Source organism: Caenorhabditis remanei, chromosome X (genome assembly GCF_010183535.1).
Source record: "Caenorhabditis remanei strain PX506 chromosome X, whole genome shotgun sequence".
NCBI lineage: Eukaryota > Metazoa > Nematoda > Chromadorea > Rhabditida > Rhabditidae > Caenorhabditis > Caenorhabditis remanei.
In genome coordinates, this window is record NC_071333.1 from 2,584,871 (window position 1) to 2,611,624 (window position 26,754).

The following is a 26,754-nucleotide window of genomic DNA, read 5'->3' on the forward strand; positions in this document are numbered from 1 at the left end:
TTTTCTGATGATTTCAATTGGATCGTATGCTAAATATTGCGGGAATTTAAAACATCAGGAAAAATTTTATGGCTTCTGTACAAATTATTGATGAAAACGTCAAAAAATGGGAAAAAATTGTGATGAAGAAAAATACGAAATCTGTTCAAACCAATTTCTGAGGTGTAAAATCTTGAAATTGGTTTATTTTATGTGTTTTATCAATATTCTGATTGTTTTCGGAACAAATTTTTTTTTCTAATTTTTCGTGAAAAAATTTTTTTCATAAGGGGGGACCCTTATGTGATTTTTGAAAAACTCGAAATATCTCAAAATGGTCCCCCTACTTTTTGATGATTTTAATTGGATTTAATAGAACACTTTGCGGGAAATATGAATACGATTTAAAATTTTATGGCTTCTAGAGGGATTATTTGAGAAAAGTTGAAAAAACATGAATGTGAAATTCAATTGAACGGTTTCTAGGGTGTCTGGAGGGCTGAAAATTTGTGTAGGGGTAGTTAAAAACACTCCTAACATGTTGCGAAAGTTTCCTAAAGTTATTTGAAAAATTGAAATTTTGGTGAATGTTTGGGTGAAAAGTCAATTATTGGGCAAATTTTTCTAGGATGACGTCATAGGGGACTGGTGACATATTTTTTGTAAATCACTACCATAGGGGTACATATGCTGTGAAAAGAGTTCGGATTGAAACAACTTTTTGCAACTGTGCCAAAGCCCAACACAAACATTCTCACTCTTACAGATAGTGCCTCTTAAATAACAGTGATTCTCATCAAGGATGTTCGGAACTAAAAATTACGGAAATTTGGAACTTTTTTAATTTTTTTTTTTTGAAAATTTTGAAATTTGGACTTTTCCGATCAGTTCTTTTCGGAAATTTCGGAAATTTTGAAAAATCGGTTTTTCAAGTTTTTAATAGTCAAGATCTGTAAAAAGAAGTAAAAACTAAGATATCCGTAAATTTTCACACAGATGTTACGTTTTGGCACCGTGCACGTTGGCTTTTTGAGTAATTTTTGTGATTCCGCGTTTTTTTTACATCATTACGAAAACATTCAGAATTTCAGAAATTTTGGAACCAAAGTTTTTTCCGAAAAATGTCTGAAATTTTGGAAATTCTGGAATTCCCGCATATCCCTGATTTTCATGGTTGCACATCATTATGTTTTGAGTGATATTCACTTCATCATGTTCTAGAATCTAATCGCGAGATTCGAAAAGTGGACGAATTCAAATTTTGTGGTTACTCGACATTCCATACCGCAAGTTGAGGTAGTGGTGTATCTTCCCCCTTTCAATTGTGTTAATGCCTCCTTCTGGCAACAATCCGAGTCTCCTTCTACTTATTGCATTCCCTCTCTACCTACAGACAGTTTCTCTTCATACCGAGAGACACAGATGTGCGCGAAGATGTCGGGTGGAAGACGGCAGGGCTCAAAGGAGTGGGTCAGTCACTAAAGGAATCGAGTCGGAGATGTTAGAGACGCAGAAAACCGACCTGCAAGGAAAGAGGATTAGGAAATAGTTTTGGTATGGGGGAGGGACATTAGAGAACTGTCAAAGATGGGTTCTAATGGACTCGCAATATAGTCTGGTGGGATACTATGAGCCTAGAGAGTGTGCCAGATGTGGAAAGAGAGAAGGAAATAGTCGAGCTGAATACTGCGCGAAAAAGAAACCTGAAAGTAAAAAGTTTCAAATTTGACTTTTTGATTAATCGATCTTTAGTGATTTTAAAATTTGTTTTTAAAAAAGTGTGTTCTCTTAAAGTGTTTCAGTTTTCCGTTTTGAAATGTTGGAGCACACTTGAATAAACAAAAAATTATCCTCAATTGGCATTAGAAAACGTGAGCACCGTGCTGGAGCTCCAGAAGTCAAAAATGGTTCTCTTGCTTCCCTTGTGAAAATCATCTTAACTCATTGAATAATGTTTCAAATTAGTCGAAAATTGTACCGAAGTCAAATGTTTTCAACAATCGGGTAATAAAGTATACATCGCAAGAAATCTATGCAAACCTATTGAAAATCTGTTTTTTCCTCAACATTTTCTCTATTATTTTTTTGCATAAAGCTTGAAAATGAATTTATTTTTTTATAATTTGAGAAAAAAGGCTTCTGGTTCTTGTTGTCTTGTCGGACACCCAATTAATTTTCTTCCGGAGCTTTGTGATTCAAATTGCCGATCGAAGAGGTTCCTATCCCCTGGTGTATAATTAGCATAGGGATGCCCTGTCTGACTTTTTCTCCTTTATCTGTTTATCTCCTTTATCATACTCCGCAATAGAACATAATTTATTCACACATAAAACTAAATTTTCGACAATTCTAATTTTCCACTATTTTTGCAATATTTTGCTCATAGAATACTACCTCAACAGATATAAAAAGCTAAAAAAACTTTTTGGCTGTCGGTCCCTTCAGTAATCGCACACAGGTGTTCATCAGCTCTCTAAGTTCTCCGTGATGTGCGTAGGCTATCCTTCCTAAATGTGTTGCGCAGCAGGGTTCCAAACGAGACATCCACACGTGCAGGTGTTCCCCAAAAATGACTGTTGCGTTACTAACGAATGACAGTTGCATCACCAAGACAACGAAGATACTTGTTTCCAAATCAACTGATGCTCATGACGCAATTACTACCGTATGAATTCTTCAAGAGAACGATTCTAGAAAATATGGTACTTTATGGTTTAACGGGTGTTTATTTAATTAACGGGTGTTTATATAATAGACGGGTGTTTTGAGAATTAACGGGTGCAATACCAAAGTCTAAGAATAAACGGGTGTTTATAAATCATTTTTTCAGTAGTTTTCATTTTTTCTGTTCATTCACTGTTTTACCATTTTTTGCTATTTTCTATCGTTTTACATACATACTTTTAATCATTTGGTCCCCAATCACTGATAAGTGTCTTCTAGCATCGCACGCGTAAAACTGATGAAGGGTTGTTACTTAATACGCTGTACTGTATTATCACGGCATGCTTCTTCCAACCGCGCTCTACCAAAACCAAAGAACATTGTGTGCCAAATTGAGAGATGCAGAGAAAAAGAGACAATTTTCAAGGACATTTTGGTGGAGCGCAGTTGTAAAAACTGTGCGGAGCTAATAAGTGTGGAAACATTTCTAACACATCATTTTTCGATTTGAGCAGGATATCCGCAATTTTTGAGGTGATAGACCAGTTCCAGAACATTGTTGATGCGAGTCTCTGAGCTGGAGCATAGTGCTGGATACTTGCAAACCAATCCACATTCCGTTCAACCTTGGAAAATGGGATATTTGCAGGTAAGAGTAGGTTGATAACAACACCTAAACATGGTTTTGCCAATGGAATACTTTAACCAATTGTGAACTACAGCCAATTTGCAGCAGGCTTAGATAAGTTTTTCCCAACTAAACCGGTATCAGGACACCTTAGGAAAGCTTTGTAAGTCATAGACTATATTAGCCAGGCATTTTTGTCTATCTGAGACATTTTTTGTTAACATCCGGGAAGTGTCAATAAGACATGGCTTACACATTCTCAGCCAATCCTAATCAAGTTTAGTCTGTCTTAACCGATCTCAACCGATCTGAACTGATCATAGCCTAGCTTAGTGGATCTCAGACTATCTCAGCCAATCTTAGGCGATCGAAACCATTCTAAACTAATATAGTCCCACTTAACTATCACTACTCCATCTCAAACACTCTTACCTTCTACCGACAAGGTGACCACCACCTACCAAAAGCAATACACCGACATGACTCCATTCATCAAGAAGATCGTCAAGAACCACGCTCGTGTGCTCGTCTACTACGGTGACACCGACATGGCATGCAACTTCATGATGGGACAACAGTTCGCCGATCAGTTGGGACTTCGTAGAACATTGAAGAAGACTCCATGGAAGTTCGACAGACAAATCGCTGGATTCAAGACAGTCTTCGATGGGCTCAGCTTCATAACTATCCGCGGAGCCGAACATATGGCGCCACAATGGAGAGTACCACAGATGTATTACGCTGTTCAACAATTCTTGCTCAATCATCCACTTTAAGTTAATCTATGATAAAGGCGGCGTTATTTATTTTTTTATCTTATCTGTGTCGGTTCCGGTTAGACACGGTCAGTTACGCTGCGTGAGGTCTATACTTATCCGGGCTGAGGTTTACTTCAGTAGACGCGGGTTTGAATCCTCCCGATCTAGAGTGTGTTGAAATTTCAATATTAAGAAACGTGATACTTTCTTCCTTTTCTATTTAATTCCCTAACACTTTTTTTCAAAAAATCAACCGATGCAACGACGGATGACGGAATCAAGGATGAGACTCAGCGACAAGGACAATACACTGGATGCAACGATGGTACCCGGAAATGGATTCCAGAATTGGTAAGTACTTCTAAAAAGTTTTCGACGGAAATCTCAAGTTTTGTAATGCCGGTGCCCCCTTTAAGCTCTGAGTTTAGCCGCCTTTCATTCGAGCATATTCTTTATTAGATAACCAAAGAGTGTTAATCATCAAAAAATAAATAACGCCGCCTTTATCATAGATTAACTTAAAGTGGATGATTGAGCAAGAATTGTTGAACAGCGTAATACATCTGTGGTACTCTCCATTGTGGCGCCATATGTTCGGCTCCGCGGATAGTTATGAAGCTGAGCCCATCGAAGACTGTCTTGAATCCAGCGATTTGTCTGTCGGACTTCCATGGAGTCTTCTTCAATGTTCTACGAAGTCCCAACTGATCGGCGAACTGTTGTCCCATCGTGAAGTTGCATTCCATGTCGGTGTCACCGTAGTAGACGAGCACACGAGCGTGGTTCTTGACGATCTTCTTGATGAATGGAGTCATGTCGGTGTATTGCTTTTGGTAGGTGGTGGTCACCTTGTCGGTAGAAGGTAAGAGTTTTTGAGATGGAGTAGTGATAGTTAAGTGGGACTATATTAGTTTAGAATGGTTTCGATCGCCTAAGATTGGCTGAGATAGTCTGAGATCCACTAAGCTAGGCTATGATCAGTTCAGATCGGTTGAGATCGGTTAAGACAGACTAAACTTGATTAGGATTGGCTGAGAATGTGTAAGCCATGTCTTATTGACACTTCCCGGATGTTAACAAAAAATGTCTCAGATAGACAAAAATGCCTGGCTAATATAGTCTATGACTTACAAAGCTTTCCTAAGGTGTCCTGATACCGGTTTAGTTGGGAAAAACTTATCTAAGCCTGCTGCAAATTGGCTGTAGTTCACAATTGGTTAAAGTATTCCATTGGCAAAACCATGTTTAGGTGTTGTTATCAACCTACTCTTACCTGCAAATATCCCATTTTCCAAGGTTGAACGGAATGTGGATTGGTTTGCAAGTATCCAGCACTATGCTCCAGCTCAGAGACTCGCATCAACAATGTTCTGGAACTGGTCTATCACCTCAAAAATTGCGGATATCCTGCTCAAATCGAAAAATGATGTGTTAGAAATGTTTCCACACTTATTAGCTCCGCACAGTTTTTACAACTGCGCTCCACCAAAATGTCCTTGAAAATTGTCTCTTTTTCTCTGCATCTCTCAATTTGGCACACAATGTTCTTTGGTTTTGGTAGAGCGCGGTTGGAAGAAGCATGCCGTGATAATACAGTACAGCGTATTAAGTAACAACCCTTCATCAGTTTTACGCGTGCGATGCTAGAAGACACTTATCAGTGATTGGGGACCAAATGATTAAAAGTATGTATGTAAAACGATAGAAAATAGCAAAAAATGGTAAAACAGTGAATGAACAGAAAAAATGAAAACTACTGAAAAAATGATTTATAAACACCCGTTTATTCTTAGACTTTGGTATTGCACCCGTTAATTCTCAAAACACCCGTCTATTATATAAACACCCGTTAATTAAATAAACACCCGTTAAACCATAAAGTACCGAAAATATCGTAAAGTTGGGCTACTCGAGGATGTTTGAATAATTTTCCGGGACTTTTGAAAACCAAACATCATTTATTAATTTTCAGAAATGAAAGTTGACACTGACGTACAGTACCGTGCACTTAGATATTCAATTTGTCATTATTCAGTTGAAAATAGCCGACTTTGAGAGAGTGTTATGGTATCTTGATCCCGCAACGTAAATTACGTATAAACCAAACAGAAAAAAGACAGATCTTCATTTTTGTAGTTCAAAACTTTTTTGTATAGCATTCTCTAACAAGTTGCAGATTGACAAAGTAATTTCTCCCTCAAATTGTCCCACTTCGATAGAAAATAGAATGATTTTTGAGCTGTCCCCTCAAAATGACCGTAACTCTCTAGGGAGTGTCCGTACAAAAAAGTTGTCAACTACAAAAATAGAGTTCTACTCTTGGTCTGTTTGATCCCATAAAAAGTTATTTTATCGGACAGTTAGTTTTACCATGACACACTCTCAAAGTTGGGCATTTTATCTGTATGATTTATTTTAAATCTACTTGGTGGAACAATCACTTTATTTTCTTGTTCCTCCATTTCCAAATTTCCTCTCATTTTCTCCCAAATGCCTTCCTTATCTTCTTTCTGCTTTTTCTGGTACTTTTTGTTCACGGCAACTGAGGGTGTTTTGGCACTTGACAGGAAGCCAAGAAGACTTCTGTATAATACCTTCATGGCCATGCCTCCGCACCTCCATCACTCCGCTCACAGGCCCTCTTTGGGTCTCTGGGGCCCTCTCTGGGTCTCTGTCTTCCATACTCTTTCTTGACTTCTTGCGAGACTCATTAGCAAACAAATAAGTATGAGACAGCGACTCCTCCTTTTTCTCCTCTTCCTTCTCCTCTTCTTCTTGTTTCACCGTTCATTAATTGTGTGTAAGTAACTAATCTTACTCCTCGAGTTTGGGTGTTAGTTGGGTTTTATAACTTTTTAATGTTATGTTCCTCTTTATTAAGCGTCTTAAAGGGAAACTGCTGTATTCCAAAAATCGAGATTTTTTGATAAGGATCGACTCAGAATTTTATAGAAAAGAGAAAAGTCTCTTGGAGCCAGGTCTGAAAATCCGTCAGAAACGAGTTATGAAGCCTCAAAGCGCCAAAAAAGGGCCTCTCGCCGTGAAGATTTGCCTTATATTTATTTCAAAATTTTTTCATGTTCACGGCGAGAGAATTTTACTTTGAAAATAAGGTCACTTTGAGGCCTCATAGCTTGTTTCCGACGGGTTTTCGGACCTGGCTCCAAGAGACTTTTTTCTATTCTACAAAATTCTGAGTCGATCTATATCAAAAACGTCGATTTTTGGAAAACCGCAGTCCCCCTTTTAAGTATAGCGTTTTCTCAATTTTTACGTTTCTGAATTTCCAGCTGTCGGTATGAAAAACGACGCATGTCAATTGATCAGGCGTACCAGAAAATTTTCATTTGCAGCTTTTTTGAAATTGTTCAATATATTTTCGTATTCTGCCAAAGGTTTTCTGGAAAATGAAATGAAAATGAAAATGATTACGTTTTTTTTTCAGATTAAAACACTGTTTGCGTTAGTTGCCAAATCAAAAGCAGGTGTCACTTTTTTCCTCTCTCCCTCATCTACAGACACTCTTTGATTATAATTTTTCAGTTTTTAAAAAAACATTTATGAAAAACAAAAATCTGTTATGAGAAAAGGAAATATGCTGAGGTTCACTAGCTCGTTTTTCATGATTTTGTTTCTACAATACCCCTCTCTCTCTTTTTGTTATTTCATTACAGTATTCTCAATTTTTTTGCTCTGTACTCTTTTTTTTCTATTTTTTTTCTCCAATCCAATCTCCTTTTTCTTCTTTCTTTTCTACAGTACCTTTTTCTCCCTCTCCTCTTTTTTCTATATTTCTCCCCCTCCCCAACTCTTACCTACCTACAGTATCCTCTCTTCATGTTTGTCTTCAATGTTCTAGTAATGGACACTGGTTTCGCTCGTTTTCAGCGCGTTCTTGTTTTTTTCTTCTCGAAAAGTCTGTATTTTGTAGTTTTACTTTTTTATTCTATCAGTTCTTCCCTTATTTCTCAAATTATTTGTCACTTTTTCAGAAAACAAGAAAAAATGGCTCGTACTAAGCAAACCGCCCGTAAAACGAACGCAAAACCGACTCCGAGCATCCCAGCGGTGGTGAGAGCCGCTAACAAGGCACTGGTTTTGGCATCGGCTCGCAAGGCTGCTCCAGTTACTCTCGGAACTATGCGCCCAGTGCGTTTCCGTCCCGGAACAATCGCTCTTCGCGAAATCAGACGTTACCAGAAATCGACCGATTTTCTGATCCGCAAGGCACAATTCCAGCGCCTAATCAAACAGATCGTGCAAGACTTGAACGTGGAATTCCGCTTCCAGTCCGCTGGCATCGAAGCTCTCCGCGTAAGTGATTCAGTTTTCACTAGGAGTTCAAAGCAAAAAATTGGAAACAAAGTTTTTCATGATTTTTCAAAACAATTAGCATCAAAACGATTAGCATAAAAATATTAGCATAATACTAAAAATTTTCAGTGCGGAGCAGAAAGCTATCTTGTCGAGCTGTTTGCGGACACCAACTTGTGCGCCATTCACGCCAAAAGGATCACTATCATGCCAAAGGATATCCAGCTTGCAAGACGCATCCGCGGAGAAAAATTCTAATAAGACTCAAGTACAAATTCACGCTTTTTACCGCTCCACAGTCATTTCTTTTTGTAGCCACCGTCATTTCTGTCTGTCTTTATCCTCTAAATGTATCTATGCAATCATTTTCATTGTTTTTGTTGTAAATATCTTTTTTTTGTTGTAGGAAAAAATACATTTTTTTTAATGTGATACATATCCCAGGACCAATTTTTTCGGATAGTAGACAGAAATCTGCAATAAACGAAAAATAATTTTTAGGTTTGTCAGTAGGCATTTAGTATCTATAAGAAACAGTGATTATTCGCGATTCCGTAATGCAAGTTGGTGTAGTGGTGCACTTCCCCTCTCCAATTCTAACTGATGCCTCCTTTTGGCAACGTGCCAGGTCTCCCTTTCCTTCTCGCACCATCTCTCTACATACAGTTTCTCTCAATTCCGAGGGACACAGATGTGCCGGCTCTTTATGATTTAACGGGGGTTTTAAGAATTAACGGGGGTTTTAAAAATAGACGGGGGTTTTAAGAATAGACGGGGGTTTTAAGAATAAACGGGGGTTTTCAGAATAAACGGGGGTTTTGAGAATAAACGGGGGTTTTCGACAAGTTCTATTTACTTATACTAAGAAAACCCCAAAATGGTCAGAAATGACTACAGTCCCTCCATTATACATTTTTTTCATTTTTTTCATTATACATTTTTCGGCGTCTTCCTTTTTCATCAGACGTAGAGGACAGTTGTGGAATGCGTGTAGGAGGGACGTACATTCCATAAATCTCCCTGTGATGGCACAGTATCTCATGAGTACATCTTTATTCACTGTGCAGGCGAAGAGAGGATGTCTGCCTTCGCAGAGTTCGCATGTAGTTGGTCTCTGTTGTCTTATAGCGTTTTTGATGTTGCTGTTCACCTCCGAGTCTAATTGGTAGTTGGACTCACTTGGGAAGCGTGGATAATTTTGAAGTAACCGTTGTTGATTTGAGACGGACTCATTGTTATGACTTCTCAAACGTTTCAGATTGGTTTATGGATTCTGCGCATTACGGGCATCTTGAGAGTTTCCTCTGTATGCCGAATGTTCAGGTTGTTCAGAGTTTTCGGTGGTAGTTGGATATCTTGGCTTGTTTCGTGCTTGTTGATTACTATAGTTGTTGGTGTTATGTGTGTGTTATCGAAGAGTTGTTGTACTCTTGGGTTTCGGAAGTTAGTATTCAAAAAAGGTTCTGAGATTTTTTCAGGTGCCCTGTTGACTCCTTGGTTGGATGTTCCTCCCGTATTCGTAAGAATCGGGGTTTCTGGTATTTGATTTGGTAGAGAGTAATGCGAGGTGGTGATACCTCGTTTTCTTCTTCTTGGAGAGCTCCTCCCATTGTTTAGAAATGCGTCTTTAAAGAAGCCCGCGGCTCTTGAGTTTTGTGTGGCTCCGGCGCAAAAGTGTCCTGATATGCCTGCTCCGTTAGAATTGGTTGGGGCACCTTCGGCGCAAAAATGGCCGGTGGGAAGGAAGGAGAAGATTTCGTTGAAACAGCAATCTTTAAAAACGCATATCTTAAAAATGGGCAAAGCTATCAAAAAGTTGTCAACAGCAAAAATGATATTCTTGACAGTTTCTATGTTTTACTAGTTGAAACGTAGTTTCTACCTCTGCCCACTTTTTTGGAATGCGTATTTAAAGATGGCCGCTGCAAAGTGTGCGAGTGAGGGTAAGGCGGTGGGGAAGAGACGCAGAGAAACGAGAGTGTCTGGTCTCGTCTCTTGCAGACTTCATTATTTTGAGATTTGAAAAAATATTCAACTTACTACTAGTTGAGAGTAACTTTTACCAATAGACATGTTGAACAAACATAACACAACAAGAATTTTTTCAGTCAAGTTTTTTCCACAATTTTTAACAATAAAAGAGATAAAAACGGTGAGTTTTTGTTAAAATCAAATGAAATCCATAAGACGATCGAACACTTCAGCTTAGTCTTGTCCGATGAGTGATCATACTTCTCCGATTTTTTCATTTTTTTAAATCCAATCCACGAATACATTTCTCAAGAAATTTCGGCATTTCATACTCGTCAGCTAACCACAGCATCTTTTCATTTTTGGTTTTCGACATGTTCAGAAGATGATGCTCGGTGACTAGAATGACTGAAGACACCAGAAAGCGACGAGCCATTTTTAGAATTTTCTCGACAGTTGCATCGGTTACGTACACTGGCTTTGGGTAGAAATTTCTGCGAAAAAAAGCGAAATTTTCGAATGAGACTTCTCCGATCGGAATCTCGTGCATTTGTCCTTCTTTATAGTTTGATGAAAAGAGTGCGCGGAAACAATCGGAGTGATAGGAGAGAAACTGGAAAAATTTCAACAATGTATCGATATTTTAAGAGAAAATGAACTCACCGCTTTGCTGACATGAAGATCCTTCCCGTCGATAACCAGAATAGTATCGTTTTTCAGGTAGCAGAGCATCTTCCGGTCCAGATACTGAAAAATTTTTCGGTTTTATTTTCTCGTAAAACGATTAGATATGGACATATCGTCAAAGTAATATCTCTTTCTAATCGCCTTATTTCATTGCAAAATAGAGTGATTTTTGAGTTCTCCCCTTCAAATGACCATAACTCCCAAGGGAATGTCCGTACAAAATAGTCATGAACAACGAAAAGGAAGCTCCATTTCTAATATTTATGATTCATTAAAAATTTACTAGATGGGACAATCAGTATTACCATAACACACTCTAAAATCAGTACTGTACAGTATCGCAACGAGTACAAAAGTTACCTGAGTTCTATATACAGTGCACCGTCATAAGTTTATGCCACCCCCCCCCCAAATCTGAGGTTTCTGTGAAAACAAAACGTTTTCAAGAAAAATGATTTATACCACTAAATTCAGGGCCTAAAAAACCTGGATGATCAAATTTTCAGACACGTACCTCTAATAATACGGCCCCAGCACCAAAAAGTCACTTTTTAGACCGCGTCAAAAGTTTATGCCACCTCTGAAAAAACGAGTGAACCTCGAATTTTTTTTTACGTCCTATCAACTTTTATCCGTTTTTTTGTATGACGCGCACTGTACGGTACTAACTAGGTTCTATTTGTCAGATGCTTTAAAAATGTTTCCGAAAAAAACATGAATATATTTTGTAATGGTTTGCTAGAAACCTGAATCTGAATCTCATAATTAGGAAATGCACTTACCATGGCAATGACAATCAAATAGAAAATTAGAATTTTGAAAAAATAGAAAAACAGAGACCTCGATTCCGATACAAGGCCAAAATACTGTTAAAAAACATGAATCACAAAGGGAAGTAGATCATCATGAAGGTAACTGATGACTATCCATAGTCCTTGGCGTCCTTTTATACTGCGGAGGGGGAGGAGTCCCTCCCCCCTTCTATTTGTTCGCGTGCCGGCCGTTGTCTTTGCAGAAAGGTGTCGCTTGCCGCCAGTTACCTGCCATGAGATGAAAGACCATCGGGGTTATGTTAAAATGCGCGGCCGAATCAGCGTTTCTATATTACGCAACAGAAAAAAGGAAGGGACTATTTCTTTTTCAAATGAAATAACTTTGTAGTAAATGGTTTTTGAATCTGTATGAAATACTATCGGGTCTCTTTTGAAATCCCCGGCTGGCGGAACAAGTTTTCATATATTACGCAACGAAAAGGGAAATTTTTCGAATAAAATCGCGTTGTAGTAAATGTTTTTTTTACTGTAACGACTATTACTGATGACCTTCTTTTCGGCGCGATGCATGATCCGGTCGTTCCTGTGTCTTTTATGTCTTCGCCCTCTTCGGAAGTTTATAATTCAAAATGTTTTCTTTTTCTGAGATTGACCGAACATTTTATTTGAAACAAGATAGTGCCAGACCGCACCGTACCAAACGCCCCCTCTCTCTCTCCCTCGTTTTTTTTAAATGACCAATGATTATGTTTAAGATTCAGAACGGAGGACAGTGACCTTTTGTCGACAAAAAAACTTGCTCGAAAACATTCGAAACATGTTTTCGCAATTTGTTTTGTAAGGTCATCTGGCACAGCTGCCTCGCGTACACTATCTCACTCTTGAAAGAGAATAGTATCAGATTTCATTAGACGGGGGATACTGGAGAATCATACCTGGTTCTACAGCAAAAATGGAACTTTGAGGGAAAACCTGCCCACCAACCGGCGCAACGGATATTGGGATCATATTTAACAGTCTGTTTTGAAATATCAGTTTTTAACTTTCAGTTTGTTGACGTGTGTCTATTTACCCACTTGGTGGGCAAATTCGGACGTCTGAACAATTTTTCAGCCACATGAGTTCAGGGGCTTAATCAATATCTTGTCAGCATAAACTTTCTGAAAATGTGGAATTCCCGCAATGGACTGCCAATTCATACCAATTCCGAATTGAGCCAGTGAGTTTACGAAAAAGTGAGATTAATTGATTGTATTTTTTTCAGTGATGTCACTCCACAAAACTACAGTTAATTTTATTCTATCTGATAGATCTTAAATTAAAGGGGGCCGGACAGCTCAAACGACGGGGGTTTCTACGGGGGGCGTGTATTTTGACGTGACGGTGTTTGCACACAATGCGCCATAAATTACGACAAAATCGCTATTTTATTAAAAGACGGTTTTGAACCGTTTTTTTTTCTGAAAATAAAATAATAAAAGAAAAAATTATACTTTTTTTCCATTTTTACTTCTTTGCTCATATGAAATAACACTAAAATTTAAGATTATGACAATTCTACTCTTCAGAAAAAAGAGGCAACTTGTAGAGGACGCCCCTTGTACCACGAATTTTCCAACAATGTTACATTTTTGTGTATTTTGTAGAGAAGAACTAGATCTTTATTTTTTCAGTTGACTACTTTTTCGTATAAGAGTTTCCTAGAGAGTTATAGATCGTCACAGTTTTCAATTCAAAATATAGCAATTTTCGAGGTTTTTACTTTGACGGTCTGTATCTTTTCAGGGATGTTTTGCACAAAAAAGTTGGCAACTACAAAAGTGAAGCCCTACGTTTGATCTACATTTTCCAAAAACAATTGACATTATGAGACAATCCGTTAAAACTGGACGTTTACTCCGAGTTCACCGATTTTATTGGAAAAATCCAAGTGTTACAATCTCACTGTAGAAACCGGGGGAAAGTAGTAAATCTGAAAGATTGTAGAAAGTCTGAGAGTAAATCAGTATTGGTCTTTAAAAAGTATCACTGAGAAATTCTCAGACTGAAAATTGTCGTTGTATCATAACAGTTTTCTACCGTAGTCTATTCTTCAAATAAAACTGCAAACTGTTGCAAAAACTTTTGATGATGCCAAAAAACTACAAATCTTACTGAAAATATAAGAAACAAGTCGAATATATTCATTTAAATAGAAAGAAAAAAAAATTGTCGTCTGTGGGGGTCGAACCATAGAGTGTCGAACTGTTCAATCAAAAGTCTAACTCTCTACCAGTTGAGCCAAATGAAGCGTGCGGCGCTGCCTCTCATTTGTCCTATAGGAAGTTGCATAATTCGCTAACTGTGGTCGCCTAATTAAGATGTCAGATTTCCAGTAAAAGATGACGGTTCATGATCTTTTGTGTATCAGAATATCATTGTATGCCCAGTACCTTTATTCTAAATGAATAAGAAAAATACTTATTTTTAGCTGTCCGCCCTCCTTTAAAGATGATGTCCAAAAAATGACTGTCCAAAAATGAACAAAAAAGATGTTTTCCTCCTTTTCCCGGCGAAAACGTTCACCGCCTCTAACTCACTCAGTTTTGAGAAATTTCAGGATCCGAAAAAAAGGAAATTTGTAGAAAAAATCTCTATCGAACCATTTAAAATTCAATATACTTTTAGCTAGTAAAAATTTCAGGAAAAGGGATTTTCGTGGTTTTCTGTCATGAAGGAATGTTTCTATTTGCCGTCCAGGAAACAAAAAAGTCGGAGAATTCGGATAATTCGGAAATTTTGGAATTTCCAATTCACTTTCCGCATATCCACTTACTATTAAACGTGCCTGCATGGCCGAATGGTCTAAAGCGGCGGTCGCTGTCTAAAACACGTCAGTTTGATTTTGCCCGCTGACTCAGTCTCTCTTCTCTATCCAAAACCCGTTGCGAACAGTGCCTGAGACAAACACCACTTGTCATTAATATATAATAATGGTTTTGAAAGAAAGATTGTAAAAGTTTCGAACTTTTTGATTAAACACGGCAGGAATAGGTGTCATTGTTTTAGACTCAAAAGATGGAAATTCTTTTATTTGATGTCGAGTCATTAAAAAGATGAAAACACAATTGGAACAAGATGACATATAACAGAGAGTGAGGAAAAAAGCTGGAGTCACGATTGTCATCATAACAACCAGTAAAATAGAACTGACCAAATTAGACTTTCAACAGTTCCCAGATTTGAAACTATTTGGTGCCAACATATTGTTGATATTCCATCTCTGGACGTCAAGGTCCTCATGAAGTGTCTTGACACAAATCCGTCTTCTTTCCTGAATTTTTTGAAGAAGTCCTCCAGAAAGTTGTTGAATCCCTGGTTTTACGTCACGTGTTCCAACGTTATTCCAGTCAAATGTGACGTCACAGTCAATCGAATGCATGTGAAATATCTCGCTCGCGACGTTTCCAACCGTTCCTGGAGTAATTTCAGCCGCTCTATGATCTCGTAGTTCTCCGTGTGCAAAACTTTGATTTCTTCAAACGTCGGAAGTCGTTCCAAATCCTTCAGTTTTCTCTGTATCCCATGATTAGAGAATGCACTGGCGTTCCTGAAACGACGTGAATTTCGAAAACTTTAAAAAAAAGTGATGTGGTTGCTACTGGAAATTCTAGTGAGAACCTCAGAATCAGAATGTGTACTTACCATGACAGTGATAATCAAATAAAAATTAGAATTTTGGAAAAATAGTAGAACGGGGGCCTTGATTCCGATACAAAACCAGAATACAGTACCAAAACATGAATCACAAGGGGAAGAAGATCATCATGAAGGTAACTGATGACTATTTACAGTCCTGAGCATCCTTTTATACTGCGGAGGAGGGAGGAGTCCCTCTCCCTTCTCTTTCCTCTGGTGTCGGCAGCCGTCTTTGCGGAAAGATGTCGCTTGCCGCCAGTTACCTGCCATGAGATGAAAGACCATCGGGTTTCTCTTGAAATTCCCGATCGGTGGAACCAGTTTTGTATATTACGCAACAGAAAGGGAACGGACTCTTCCTTTTTCGAATAAAATAACTTTGTAGTAAAATTTTTTTAAACTTTTACCAACTATTCCTGATGATCTTCTTTTCGGCGCAATTCATGTGTCTTTAGGTGAGTACAGTACCGCTCAAAAGTATATTAGGTTTTTGTTTTTTTTTAATTGAAAAGGTCCAACTTTGAGACTGTGTCATGGTAATACTAATTGAACCATAAGTAGATTTTTGATGGATCGTACAGATCAAAAGTAGAACTTCATTTTCGTAGTTTCCAAATTATTTGTACGGACACGTCTTAGAGAGTTATGGTAATTTTAAGAGGACAGCTCAAAAATCGCACTATTTTGTACTGAAATGGGTCGATTTGAGGCAGAAATGACTTTGACGATAAGTAACTCTCTAGGGAATGTCGGTACAAAAAAGTTGTCAACTACAAAAATGAAGCCCTACTTTTGATCTGTACGATACATTAAAAATCTTCTTGATGGGACAATCAGTATTACCATAACACAATCTCAAAGTTGGACGTTTTTAACTGAAAAGAGCTAAACTTAATATACTTTTGAGCGGTACTGTACATCAAATTGCAAAGGCCATCCCAATAATCTTGCTTTCTACTCATTCTCATTCAAAAATTACGTTCTTCCTATCCTGGAGTATTGTTCTGTTATTTTCTGTCTGTCCCCCACATCTTGTCTCTCTAGACTTCCGGAATCCACACTCAGAGTATAGAAAAAGTCTCCAGCGTTGTAACATCTTTTTCTTTTTCTACCCGCAACGTTTGGAGCTCCTCTCAATGAGCTCCATTAGACACTGTAGACTCAAAACCTAATTTCTCCTACTTTACGAATTTATTGCTAACTTTTTCTCCTTTAATGTTCCATATTGGAATGCAATTAGCAACAATGTATCTCTCTTTTTTTCTCTCACCCCTCGTAAGCTATTATTTTACTAGATTCCTCAATTACCCGGTTCTAATATTTCTTGCTTCTTTTCTTGCTGTACATGTGAACCTTTTTTCTCCTGCTCCTGCCTTCAATTTCCTCGCTTATTTTTCTCATTCCCGTAACACAGCTCGTCCCCGTTTTAGTCATTTTATTTGTCCTTGACTCCGTCATTTTGCTTTGCTATTTCATTCAGATGTTTCCTATTTTTTTACTTGAAGTCTGAAATATGATAAAATTTGGTTTAAAAGCAAAAAACAGCTACGTGACACAAAACTTTGAACAAAAAGATTAAGTTTTTTCTTGTTCATGGATTTAGCGTTTTGGTGTACTCACCTAACACATGAACAGCGCCAAAAAGAAGACCATCAGGAATAGTCGGTACCAGGGTTGACGCCGAGAATTTTTTTAAAACTTTTTTTTCGAGAGACGAAAAAAATATATTTTTTCGTCTACATACCCTTGAAAAACCGAAAAAAAATGTTTTTCGGCGGCAACCCTGGTCGGTACAGGAAGGGACTCCTCCCCCCTCCGCAGAATAAAAGGAGGACTGTCAAAAGTCATCAGTTACTTCATGATGATCTTCTTCCCCTTGTGATTCATATTTTGTTACTGTGTTTCTTTGGAATTTTCTCAACCAGTTTCCTGGAATTTCTTGATATCATAGTAATCAAAATTTTTGGTTTGTGTGATTTCCATTTCCTGAATTAATTCATTTTTATTTTTCAAATTTTCTAGCAAAAAACTCAGATCTTCCTTTTTTTAAACAACCTTGAAAACAACATGGTAATTGTTACGTGGTTCTCTAATCATTGACATGGAATGTACTCCGACTGTTCCCCCTCGAATGATTCGATTGAAAATTGTGACTCCAAATATTTCAATGGGGCTGCGTACGATACGATTGGGAGAATATACTCGAAAGTGTGATGTTCGGCAACCAACATGTTCACAGCCACTTAAAAGCTGGCAGGGCTTGTTCTATATCTTCCGGATATCCATCAGAGTTGTCCAGAATCCGGATTCCGGAAATTCCGGATTCCCGAATTCCGGGTTTTTTGACATTCCGGTTCCGGATTCCGGAAAATGAAAATTTTTATTCCGATTCCGGATTCCGGTTTTTTGTGTCTCCTTTTACTAGAATTCAGAAGATGAAATTTGGAAATTGTTTTGAGTTTAAAAGACATCTATAGTAATTATTTTCCGGTTTTGATCCTCAAAAGTAGTTTAAAACTTTTTATATCATCGAAAACACTCGAAAAAATGACTTGGTCTTGCAAATTTATCGAATCATTCCGAATTCCGGATTCCGAAATTCCGGAATTCCGGGTTTTTTTGTCATTCCGGAAATCAAAAAATGTCATTCCGGAAACTGAAAAATGGCATTCCGTACAACTCTGATATCAATTTTCGATTTCCATTCTTTTTACATAAAATGTATTCCGTCTACCCAGAAGGATATACGCACTATGAGCGGTGGTGAATCCGTTTTGATGACTACCCGCATTGATTGACACAACCAGTTTTTCTACGTGCAGAAATATAAAAAAATTGACCATCTTATTAATTGTCGTCTGACAGAAACTGTGAACCATTAAAGAAAAAAACTCACAAATTGAGATCATTGGAGGAGAATATATGTGTACGGTGGTATTGTCTACGGCTTGTCTCAAGTGGTAACGCGTCAGCGTCATCTGCGTATTAGCTCCTGGGAAGAGCACGCACCACTTTCTTGGGGCACTTCTTACTTCGGTCAGAGCGCACTTCTAGAGTTTTTCCAAGAGCCAAGAGACAGTGCCTCCAGAGATGTTGGGAAGTGGAAATTTTCTTATCCGGAAGTCGGAAGTCGGAAGTTGGAAGTGATTTTTCTTATCAGGAAGTCGGAAGTCGGAAGTAAAATTTCTTATCCGGAAGTCGAAAGTCGGAAGTTGGAAGTGAAAAAAAGCCCGGAAGTCGGAAGTCGGAATTCCCAACAACACTGAGTGCCTCTGATCCTGAATAGATGCAAACGTGCTTTTTAGCAAAGAGAAAATTCTTTTTTAGAAAGGCTGACAATTTGATAGTACAGTTTATTCGGCATCTGGTTCTACCAGGAAAATGATAATTAAATTTCTCGATTCAATAATGAAATAGAATACTAGCACAATATGTGTGTTAGTTGAGGAAAGGACAAGTAAAACTCTGTGTGAGAGTACAAATCGGGAAGCGAAAGTTTGAAATCAATAAAAGACTGGGAATATTTAATTTGACAGATGAACGCAAAAATAGAATACTTCGGGGAATGGTGGATAGAGAAGATGAATAAAAAAATTGATAAACACCTACTTGAAATGTGTTTAAAATTGAATTAAGCAAGGAAAATGTATCTAAAGAGAGTCAAACATTAGAGAGAGTCAACGTATTCAGATCAAAACGATGATCTGGTTTGATATGAATATGCTGATATTTTGATAATATGATGATCGATACAAAAAGGAAAAAAAATTGCGGGAAGTGGCTAAGAATTTTCACGAAATAAAGTGAAATTCGATCAAAGTCTAATAAAATGATACTATATTTGAAATGCCTTTAAGTGTGAAAAGCAAAAAAGTTTTTAGAATCAAATTTTAGTGATGGAAAACTGGGCACTAGTGGGAGAAAAATAGAAAAAAGGTGAAAAGGAAAACTCTAGTCAAAACTGGGTTGTATTAAAAATTTGATGTAAACCCTACAGAAAAAATGAAAAGAAAAGGAGAGACAAGTGATTCGGTTTCATGGTACAACGATGAGATTCATTTTTTCTGGAAGAAATCGTGGAGGAGCAGCTGTCTGGCGGAAGGACGCCGGTTCCAGTTGAGAACGAGGCAATCACGAAGGAATGCGAAGAGTAGGTCGGCGTGGTGGCTTCTTTTCAGGTCAGACAGACGTGGAGCAGAACGATCGGCCGGACCATTGTCGAAGAGCTTGATGTTACCACGAACAGCATCTCCACTGTAAAAACAAATTGAATTAGATTCTATAGTCACAAAAGTAAACACAATGAATTTCCTGTTGTTCTAAAGTTTTGTTTTATGTTAATAACTACTTACCCCTCAGTTCTTGCTGCCTCCTCCCAGAGTTCTGGTGTCATATAATCCTTGAGTGCATACTGTAGATTCCGGAAGCGTCTCAGTTCTTGCTGATCTGGAATAGGTGATTCGAAATCATCAACAGTTGTATACAACTCCAAAATGATTATTCCCGCAGACCAAATGTCCGATCGATTATTGGGAAGACAACCTGAAAAATATGAAAAATAGGTGTGTTATCATGCACTCCCTTTGCCCCCCTTCTAGAAAACCTATTTTTCACTTACCAACGAACACCTCAGGGGCGCGATAAATTTCTGTTTGTACAAGTTCTGCAATCGGACCAACATCCTTGTCCAGTTTTGCCATTCCAAAATCTGAGATAACGATGTCCAAGTGGTCCGGGACGATATACGAATGACGTTCTCTGCTGAATTCCACGTGGAAAGCATTGTGGTGCATGAATAGGAGATTTTCACTTTTAATATCCAAATGTAATACACGGTATCGGGCGAGAAACTCGAGGCCGCTCAGCAACTCGCTTCCAAGCTTTTGGATATCACGAATTCTGAACGAAACTTTTGGTTGTTCATTCAGCCCGTTGAGACGACGATTCTCAATGTCCAGATCTTTGGATTCTGTAAATTATTATTTTTGTTTGCTACAGTTTAGATCATTAGAAACTTACGCGCAATCATCGTTGCCAAGCTAATACCGTAAAGTGGCATCAAAATCACTTTTCGATAACAATCGTCTGGTGCGTAGTCCACGAAACCAATTCCAGTGATCTTCGCAATGTTCTTGTGCACAGACGTGTCAAAATGAGTGAAAATCTTAAATAAGGTTTCTAGTGTAAAGTAAAGTGTCAAAATCTGAAATAATTAGTCTGAATTAACCAAAATGATTCAAATTTTACAATAGGCCAAGAATTATTCTATTCACTTACATTGGCGGCCATAATCTTATTACGCTTGTGTTGCTCGGCCATAACTTTTTTCAAATTGGTCGGATTGACCTGAAATTCTGGCAAAACATTTATTGTATAGTTTTCGTTGTATTTATTTAATATTCTGGACCAAAAAAACAATTTTCACAAGTTTTTTTTGTAAAATTTTCGAAAATCATGAAAATTCGATAAATCGCATACTTTTATTTCCATGTCCGGTGTATTAACAACAGATTGTGTAATTAGTGTTTATAATAGTTTTCTAATAAAAAAAAAGTCTTGATGTTTCTTTTTTGACCATTGGACCAATACTTTTGCCTTGTTACCCATATCTTTCCAGCTATCAAAGTTTGGTAGTTATAATATACGCAGTTTTGAACTTCAAACATCTGTAAAACTTGTATTTTTTGTACAGAACTGTATCGAATTTTACCAAACTGTAGTTCTCTACAAAAACTACAAGTTTCACAGATGTTTGAAGTTCAAAACTGCGTATATCATAACTACCAAACTTTGACAGCTGGAAAGATATGGGTAACAAGGCAAGAGTATTGGTCCAGTGGTCAAAAAGGAAACATCGAGACTTTTTTTTATTAGAAAACTATCATAAACACTAATTACACAATTTTTTTGTTAATACACCGGACACGGAAATAAAAGTATGCGATTTATCGAATTTTCATAATTTTCGAAAATTTTACAAAAAAACTTGTGAAAATTGTTTTTTTGGTCCAGAATATTAAATAAATACAACGAAAACTTTACAATAAATGTTTTGCCAGAATTTCAGGTCAATTCGACCGATTTGAAAAAAGTTATGGCCGAGAAACACAAGCGGAATAAGATTAAGGCCGCCACTGTAAGTAAAGAGAATAATTCTTGGCCTATTGTAAAATTTGAATCATTTCGGTTATTTCAGACTAATTATTTCGGATTTTGACACATTTAAAAAAAAAGTGTAAGAGGTTCTCGAAATTTGATGAATTATTCAGAAAAAAGTTTGAATTGGTTTTTGAGCTCCTTGGCTTCCGAAAATTCAAATACAGACACTCAAAAATATTAATAAAACTGAACATTGGATTTTAGTGGTGAATTTTTGAGCAACGATTTTTGAAATTTGAATAAAACTCGTAGATTGAGAATAATTAAAATCGTTTTGGAAGATTCTCGGTAGAAACTTACCCGTTCCTCTGGGCCGATTGCAGCTCCGTAGTCTTCTTGAGTTTCTCCCTTCTGCATTTTGAAGAATTTGACTGCGAACATTCGCCGGCTCTGAAAAAATGTATTTAGTTTTTGCCATGAGCAAGTCAAGTTCTACCTCTGCAACCGCCAGATAAACTTTTCCGTAGGACCCCTCTCCAAGCATCTTACGAAGGCTATCTGAAAACAGGAATTATCAGGTTTCAAAAACTCCGCTTTTTTCTTACATTTCCGACCGGAAAATTCAAAAACACCCATATTGTTATCTTCGTCAAAATCACTCTCATCCTCAGTGGCACTTGTATCTGGGATGAACTGAGGAGACGGTGGACTGCGAATTGGCGGGGTCGAAAGTGAATCTTGGGAGTCAGAAGAATGGTTCAAGGGAGCACGGTGAGATGGAGAAGTTGGAGTGGGAGGAGTCGACGGAGAATCAGAGGGAATCGGCGAAGTTGGAGAACGATTGTGGTGCGACATATCTCGTAGTGACGTTATTATCTGAAAAAATTCTATTGTTTTTCTTGAGAAAAGACAGAAAAGGAAAAGAAAGAAAGAAAAAACAGATCAAAAGAAAGGAAGTAATGAGAAATCGTCGATTAGGAAAAGTACCAAGTAACACAGGGAAAACGTGTAAACACAAGGTATTGGTTTGACTAAAAAGTTCAAAATTTTCAAAATCTTGGAAACAGAGCAAAAAACTTGCTCAGTTTCCTAGGACTGATGGAAAAAGTAAAAAATTGAGTTGAAAACTGGCAAGTGCTGGCCGAATTTTTTGTCTTTGTGCTTCTAGGCCACGGAAAGTTCTTTGTTGTCAGCATGCTAAAATAGATAGAAAGGTGTACTACAACAACGGTAATTTGAAAAACGTTAAGGATAATAACTGAACGGGCGGGAATATACATCCGTGGCCTAGCAACACAATAACAAAAAGCTCGGCCAGCACTGACCATTTTGGAATTTTGAGCATTTTCGACCAAGAAATCGCTGCTTAGGAATGTTCCCGCCTTTTTTCGAAAGTAAGTAGGGTTGTCCATATTTTTTAAACACTTTTTCGAACGTTTTCTCGAATCCTCTTCCTTTTAAGAGAAAACGGACAAAACCAAGCAGCTTTTTATATTTGAGAAAATCAAGCAACATTTTTTTTAGATTTTCAGAAAGAAATAGGAAAAAAGTAAGAGAATTTGAATTCGAAATAAAAAGAGAGGAGCACTTTTGAAATTTGAAGAGATTGATTAGTTTTATGTATTTCAAATATCAAAATGTTCAAAAGATTTTGTCAGTGACCATTTGTGTTGAAATATTCTCAAACGCTGAGAAAACTGTAAAATACGCTCTGAAAATTATAAGTTAATTTCTCGTGATGTTCATAATTCGATACTTGACAAATTATCTTTAACAATGATCAGAAATAATCTGAAAAGATTTCGTCTAATCGGTTCAGCAGTGTACCTCTTCTATTAGCAGAGCAATTTCGTTACAACTGCGCCCCATCGCAAACGAGAGAGTATCGGCGAGAGACGCAGAGTTTTTTATGGCGCGAAACAGATTTTCACCATTTTTGATCTATTTTCACAAGTTTTAATTAAAAATTTGCCAATTTCCTAGAGAAAATTATGCAAAAATAGGTCAAAAATGGTGAAACTCTGCGTCTCTCACACATACTCTCTCGTTTGCGGTGGAGCGCAGTTGTAAGAAGGCGTGGGCCGCTAATACAACTCCACTGGTTTTTTTTGAATGTGTTGTCTAATCCTGGAAACCCATATTTTTAAATGTCAACTTTTTTGTATGGTGCTTTCCCAGCCAGATATGGTTTGTGAGAAACATCAATTTGATTTTTTTAAATTTTTCAGTGCTTAATAGATGGGAATCGGGAATTCCCGCATTCCAATTGAGATATCTGGCTTTAAAGGCACTCTAAAAAAAAGTTGACAACTACGGAGTACTAGGATTGGAAATCTCAAAAGAAAATTGGGATTGTAGAAGAGATTTTATCACAGAGCGAAATGGCTGAAGTTGGTTATGTTGCACTGAAACAAGCAAATATTGATTATTCAATTGTCACTAATGTATTATTATTGGGCCGCATGGCTTTAAAGGCGCATCTAATTGTTCGAATGGGTCTCGCAGCGAAAACTTCCTACTGTAGTTCATTTTAGTTTTTTCTTGTTACTTTAGTTTGCTCTTCTCGTGAAATTGACAATGAAAAGGAACTATTTAAAAAACCATTTTTTGAAATTGATTTAAGCTGACAAGTTCATGAGAAACCCTATAAAATTAACTACAGTAAGAACTTTTCGCTGCGAGACTCATTCGAACAATTAGATGTGCCTTTAAAGCCACGCGGCGCTGTGTTGTGAATTTATAATAGTGATTAAAATAAGAACAAAACCGAGCAGTACAGCAAAAAGATACAAACACCAGGTTTTGGATAGCAAAAAAATAAGAAATATTTGAAATTATAGAGCAAAAGTTCTTTTGTTTTCTATTTTCGTTTTCAAACATCAAAAGGAAGTTTTGATGCAATAAAGAAAAGTAATTGCGTTGACTTCGTGAACAAAAATAACCCATTCTCAGTGAATAATTCTCACAAAAGACTCTGAAGTTTTCTGCTGAATGCAGAGAAAATAAGCGGTTTTTGACAGGTCTGATCATAAAAAACTGCACAACACTAGGAAAAAAACAATACTCTAAGTGAGCATTATTAGATTCATGATGGGATTAATAAGTAGAGATAACGATTTGGACGACTTGAGCCAGCAGTGGGATTACCTCCTGAAATAACCGATTATCTCCTGAAAAAGCAATTAACTCTTGATAAAACTAACTATCTTTTGAGAAAACCAATTTTCTCTTGAGATACACGACTGCCTTCTGAAAAAACCAATTATCTCCTGAAAAAATCAATTATCTCCTGGGAAAAATTGGATGTGAAGTAAATACTTAAAATTGAAGTAAATACCAAGAAACAAACCATTCGGGTATTTTGAATCATGTTGTCATGAGAAGAAGATGGAAAGCTGAAAATCTGTAAAGGTTGTTAATGTCTGAAAATGTGTGTGTATATGTGTAGCAAAAGAGTCATGTATATTGTCTTCAGTACAAGAAGTGTTGTATTCCGTTGGAACAGTGCTTCCAAATAACCTAACAAACGACGTTCGACGAAGAGGTCATGAAAAGACTAATTGTGGAGAGACCAAGAGTACCCCTTTGCAGTCCGTCGAAGATGAAGAAAAAAAGTGAGGACGATGAAATAATATTGTTTTCACAGGAAAACAATCACAGTTTTTGTGTCTAAACTAGGGGGGGGGGGGGAGCCTTCCACAGAACCAAGGGACACCCCAGTGTCTCTTCGGCATGGACTTTTACGCACTGAACCAAGTGACACCCGCAGGGTCTCTTTGGCATGGATTTTGACTTTCGACAGGTGATTTCAGTAAATCACAGTTTCAGAAACACGTCAGTTTGTCATAAAGACAGTTGATGCGTGTTATCAGAAAGACATCGAAGATGGTCTATCTGTGAAGCGAAAGACTCAAATAGATAGTTTTTTCATGATTTTTGATCTGATGTCTACTCTTTTTTTCTATTTTTGCGCGCAGTCAACCCCATACTTCAACATCAAATCAGAGACCAATCAAAACTTCTATTTCAATTTTCCGCTAAACGAGATAGGCATCTTTTGCCTTTTTCTCCTCCGTACCGAATCCTCCGTCGTTATTGTCTATTGATCCGTCGTTATTGTTTATTGAATCCTCCATTTTAATTGTCCACTGAATCCTCGTCCTCGAATGGTTGTCCGGATTGAATTCAAAAATAGATGAATAAAACGAAAACAATTTGAAAAATAGAAATTTTTGCGTATGCGGTTTTCATTGTTCCAATTGCTATTTCTCACACTCTCTCATTTCACAAAACGTTTTTAGATATTAGCTTTTTCTCATTTTAGCTTGAGAAGCTTTGGGCGCGCAATTCGCTGTACATCTGAGGTAAATATTCGCGCATTAATTAAAAAAAATAAAAAAGATTATTAAAAACGACGAATAATTCAAAAAACTATAAATTTGAAAATCGTATAATTGTCAAGGCGGCTCCGGAACATTTCGAAACCGGACATTTCAAAACCGGTAAAACACGTATAAATTTTTTCTAGAAAAGAGGTAATATTATGGTTCCGAGGGTCCGGGGTTCCGGGCCTGGCAAAACGTTTTTGAATTCCGTTTTTGGTCTTTTGGTACGAATCTGACAACCAGGGTTCGATCCCTGCTTTTTATTTTTCGTTTTTTGGTATTAGTTTACTGTCGTGGGATCGACTCCGGATGTTGGAAAAATGGTTTTTTGTTAAGATTTCTAAAAAATCAATAAAAATGATTTTTCCAACATCCGGAGTCGATTCCTCGACCGTAGACTAATACCATAAAACGAAAAATAAAAAGCAGGGATCGAACCCTGGTTGTCAGATTCGTACCAAAAGACCAAAAACGGAATTCAAAAACGTTTTGCCAGGCCCGGAACCCCGGACCCTCGGAACCATAATATTAACTCTTTTCTAGAGTAAAATTTATACGCGTATTTTACCGGTTTTGAAATGTCCGGTTTTGAAATGCCCGGTTTTGAAATGTCTGGTTTCGAAATGTCCCGGAGCCGTCAAGGCACGGTGATTTTTCAAAATTCCCTTTAAACATCAAAAATTTAGCTTTTTCACGAAAAATTCAAAGTTTTCCAAAAAAGAAGTGTTTTGATTCTAACTCCGGGCCTAGAAAATTATGAAAAAACGAAATAATTACAAAATGGGAAAAATAGTCCTTGAGTGAAAAATTAAAAGAGG

At 37.4% G+C, this 26,754-nt stretch overlaps 4 protein-coding genes across 4 annotated transcripts; 2 read left to right on the forward strand and 2 right to left on the reverse strand.

The window, feature by feature from the left end:
* Positions 1-3,205: 3,205 nt before the first annotated feature.
* On the forward strand, positions 3,206-4,047 carry GCK72_022515 (uncharacterized protein; the record flags this gene model as incomplete). The annotated part of the gene is made up of 2 exons (XM_053734875.1): positions 3,206-3,292; positions 3,664-4,047. The coding sequence occupies 2 exons, from the start codon at positions 3,206-3,208 to the stop codon at positions 4,045-4,047; spliced, it is 471 nt and encodes a 156-aa protein (XP_053578441.1).
* Positions 4,048-4,547: 500 nt separating this feature from the next.
* GCK72_022516 (uncharacterized protein) lies at positions 4,548-5,317 on the reverse strand (the record flags this gene model as incomplete). The annotated part of the gene is made up of 2 exons (XM_053734876.1): positions 4,548-4,931; positions 5,303-5,317. The coding sequence occupies 2 exons, from the start codon at positions 5,315-5,317 to the stop codon at positions 4,548-4,550; spliced, it is 399 nt and encodes a 132-aa protein (XP_053578442.1).
* A 2,717-nt stretch (positions 5,318-8,034) lies between these two features.
* GCK72_022517 (uncharacterized protein) lies at positions 8,035-8,601 on the forward strand (the record flags this gene model as incomplete). Its single annotated transcript, XM_003096494.2, has 2 exons — positions 8,035-8,343; positions 8,473-8,601. 2 exons carry the CDS (start codon positions 8,035-8,037, stop codon positions 8,599-8,601), a joined length of 438 nt encoding a protein of 145 aa, XP_003096542.2.
* Positions 8,602-19,507: 10,906 nt separating this feature from the next.
* GCK72_022518 (uncharacterized protein) lies at positions 19,508-22,406 on the reverse strand (the record flags this gene model as incomplete). Its single annotated transcript, XM_053734877.1, has 8 exons — positions 19,508-19,706; positions 19,805-19,994; positions 20,071-20,421; positions 20,472-20,616; positions 20,730-20,798; positions 21,912-22,001; positions 22,048-22,109; positions 22,157-22,406. 8 exons carry the CDS (start codon positions 22,404-22,406, stop codon positions 19,508-19,510), a joined length of 1,356 nt encoding a protein of 451 aa, XP_053578443.1.
* Between the last annotated feature and the right edge of the window lie 4,348 nt (positions 22,407-26,754).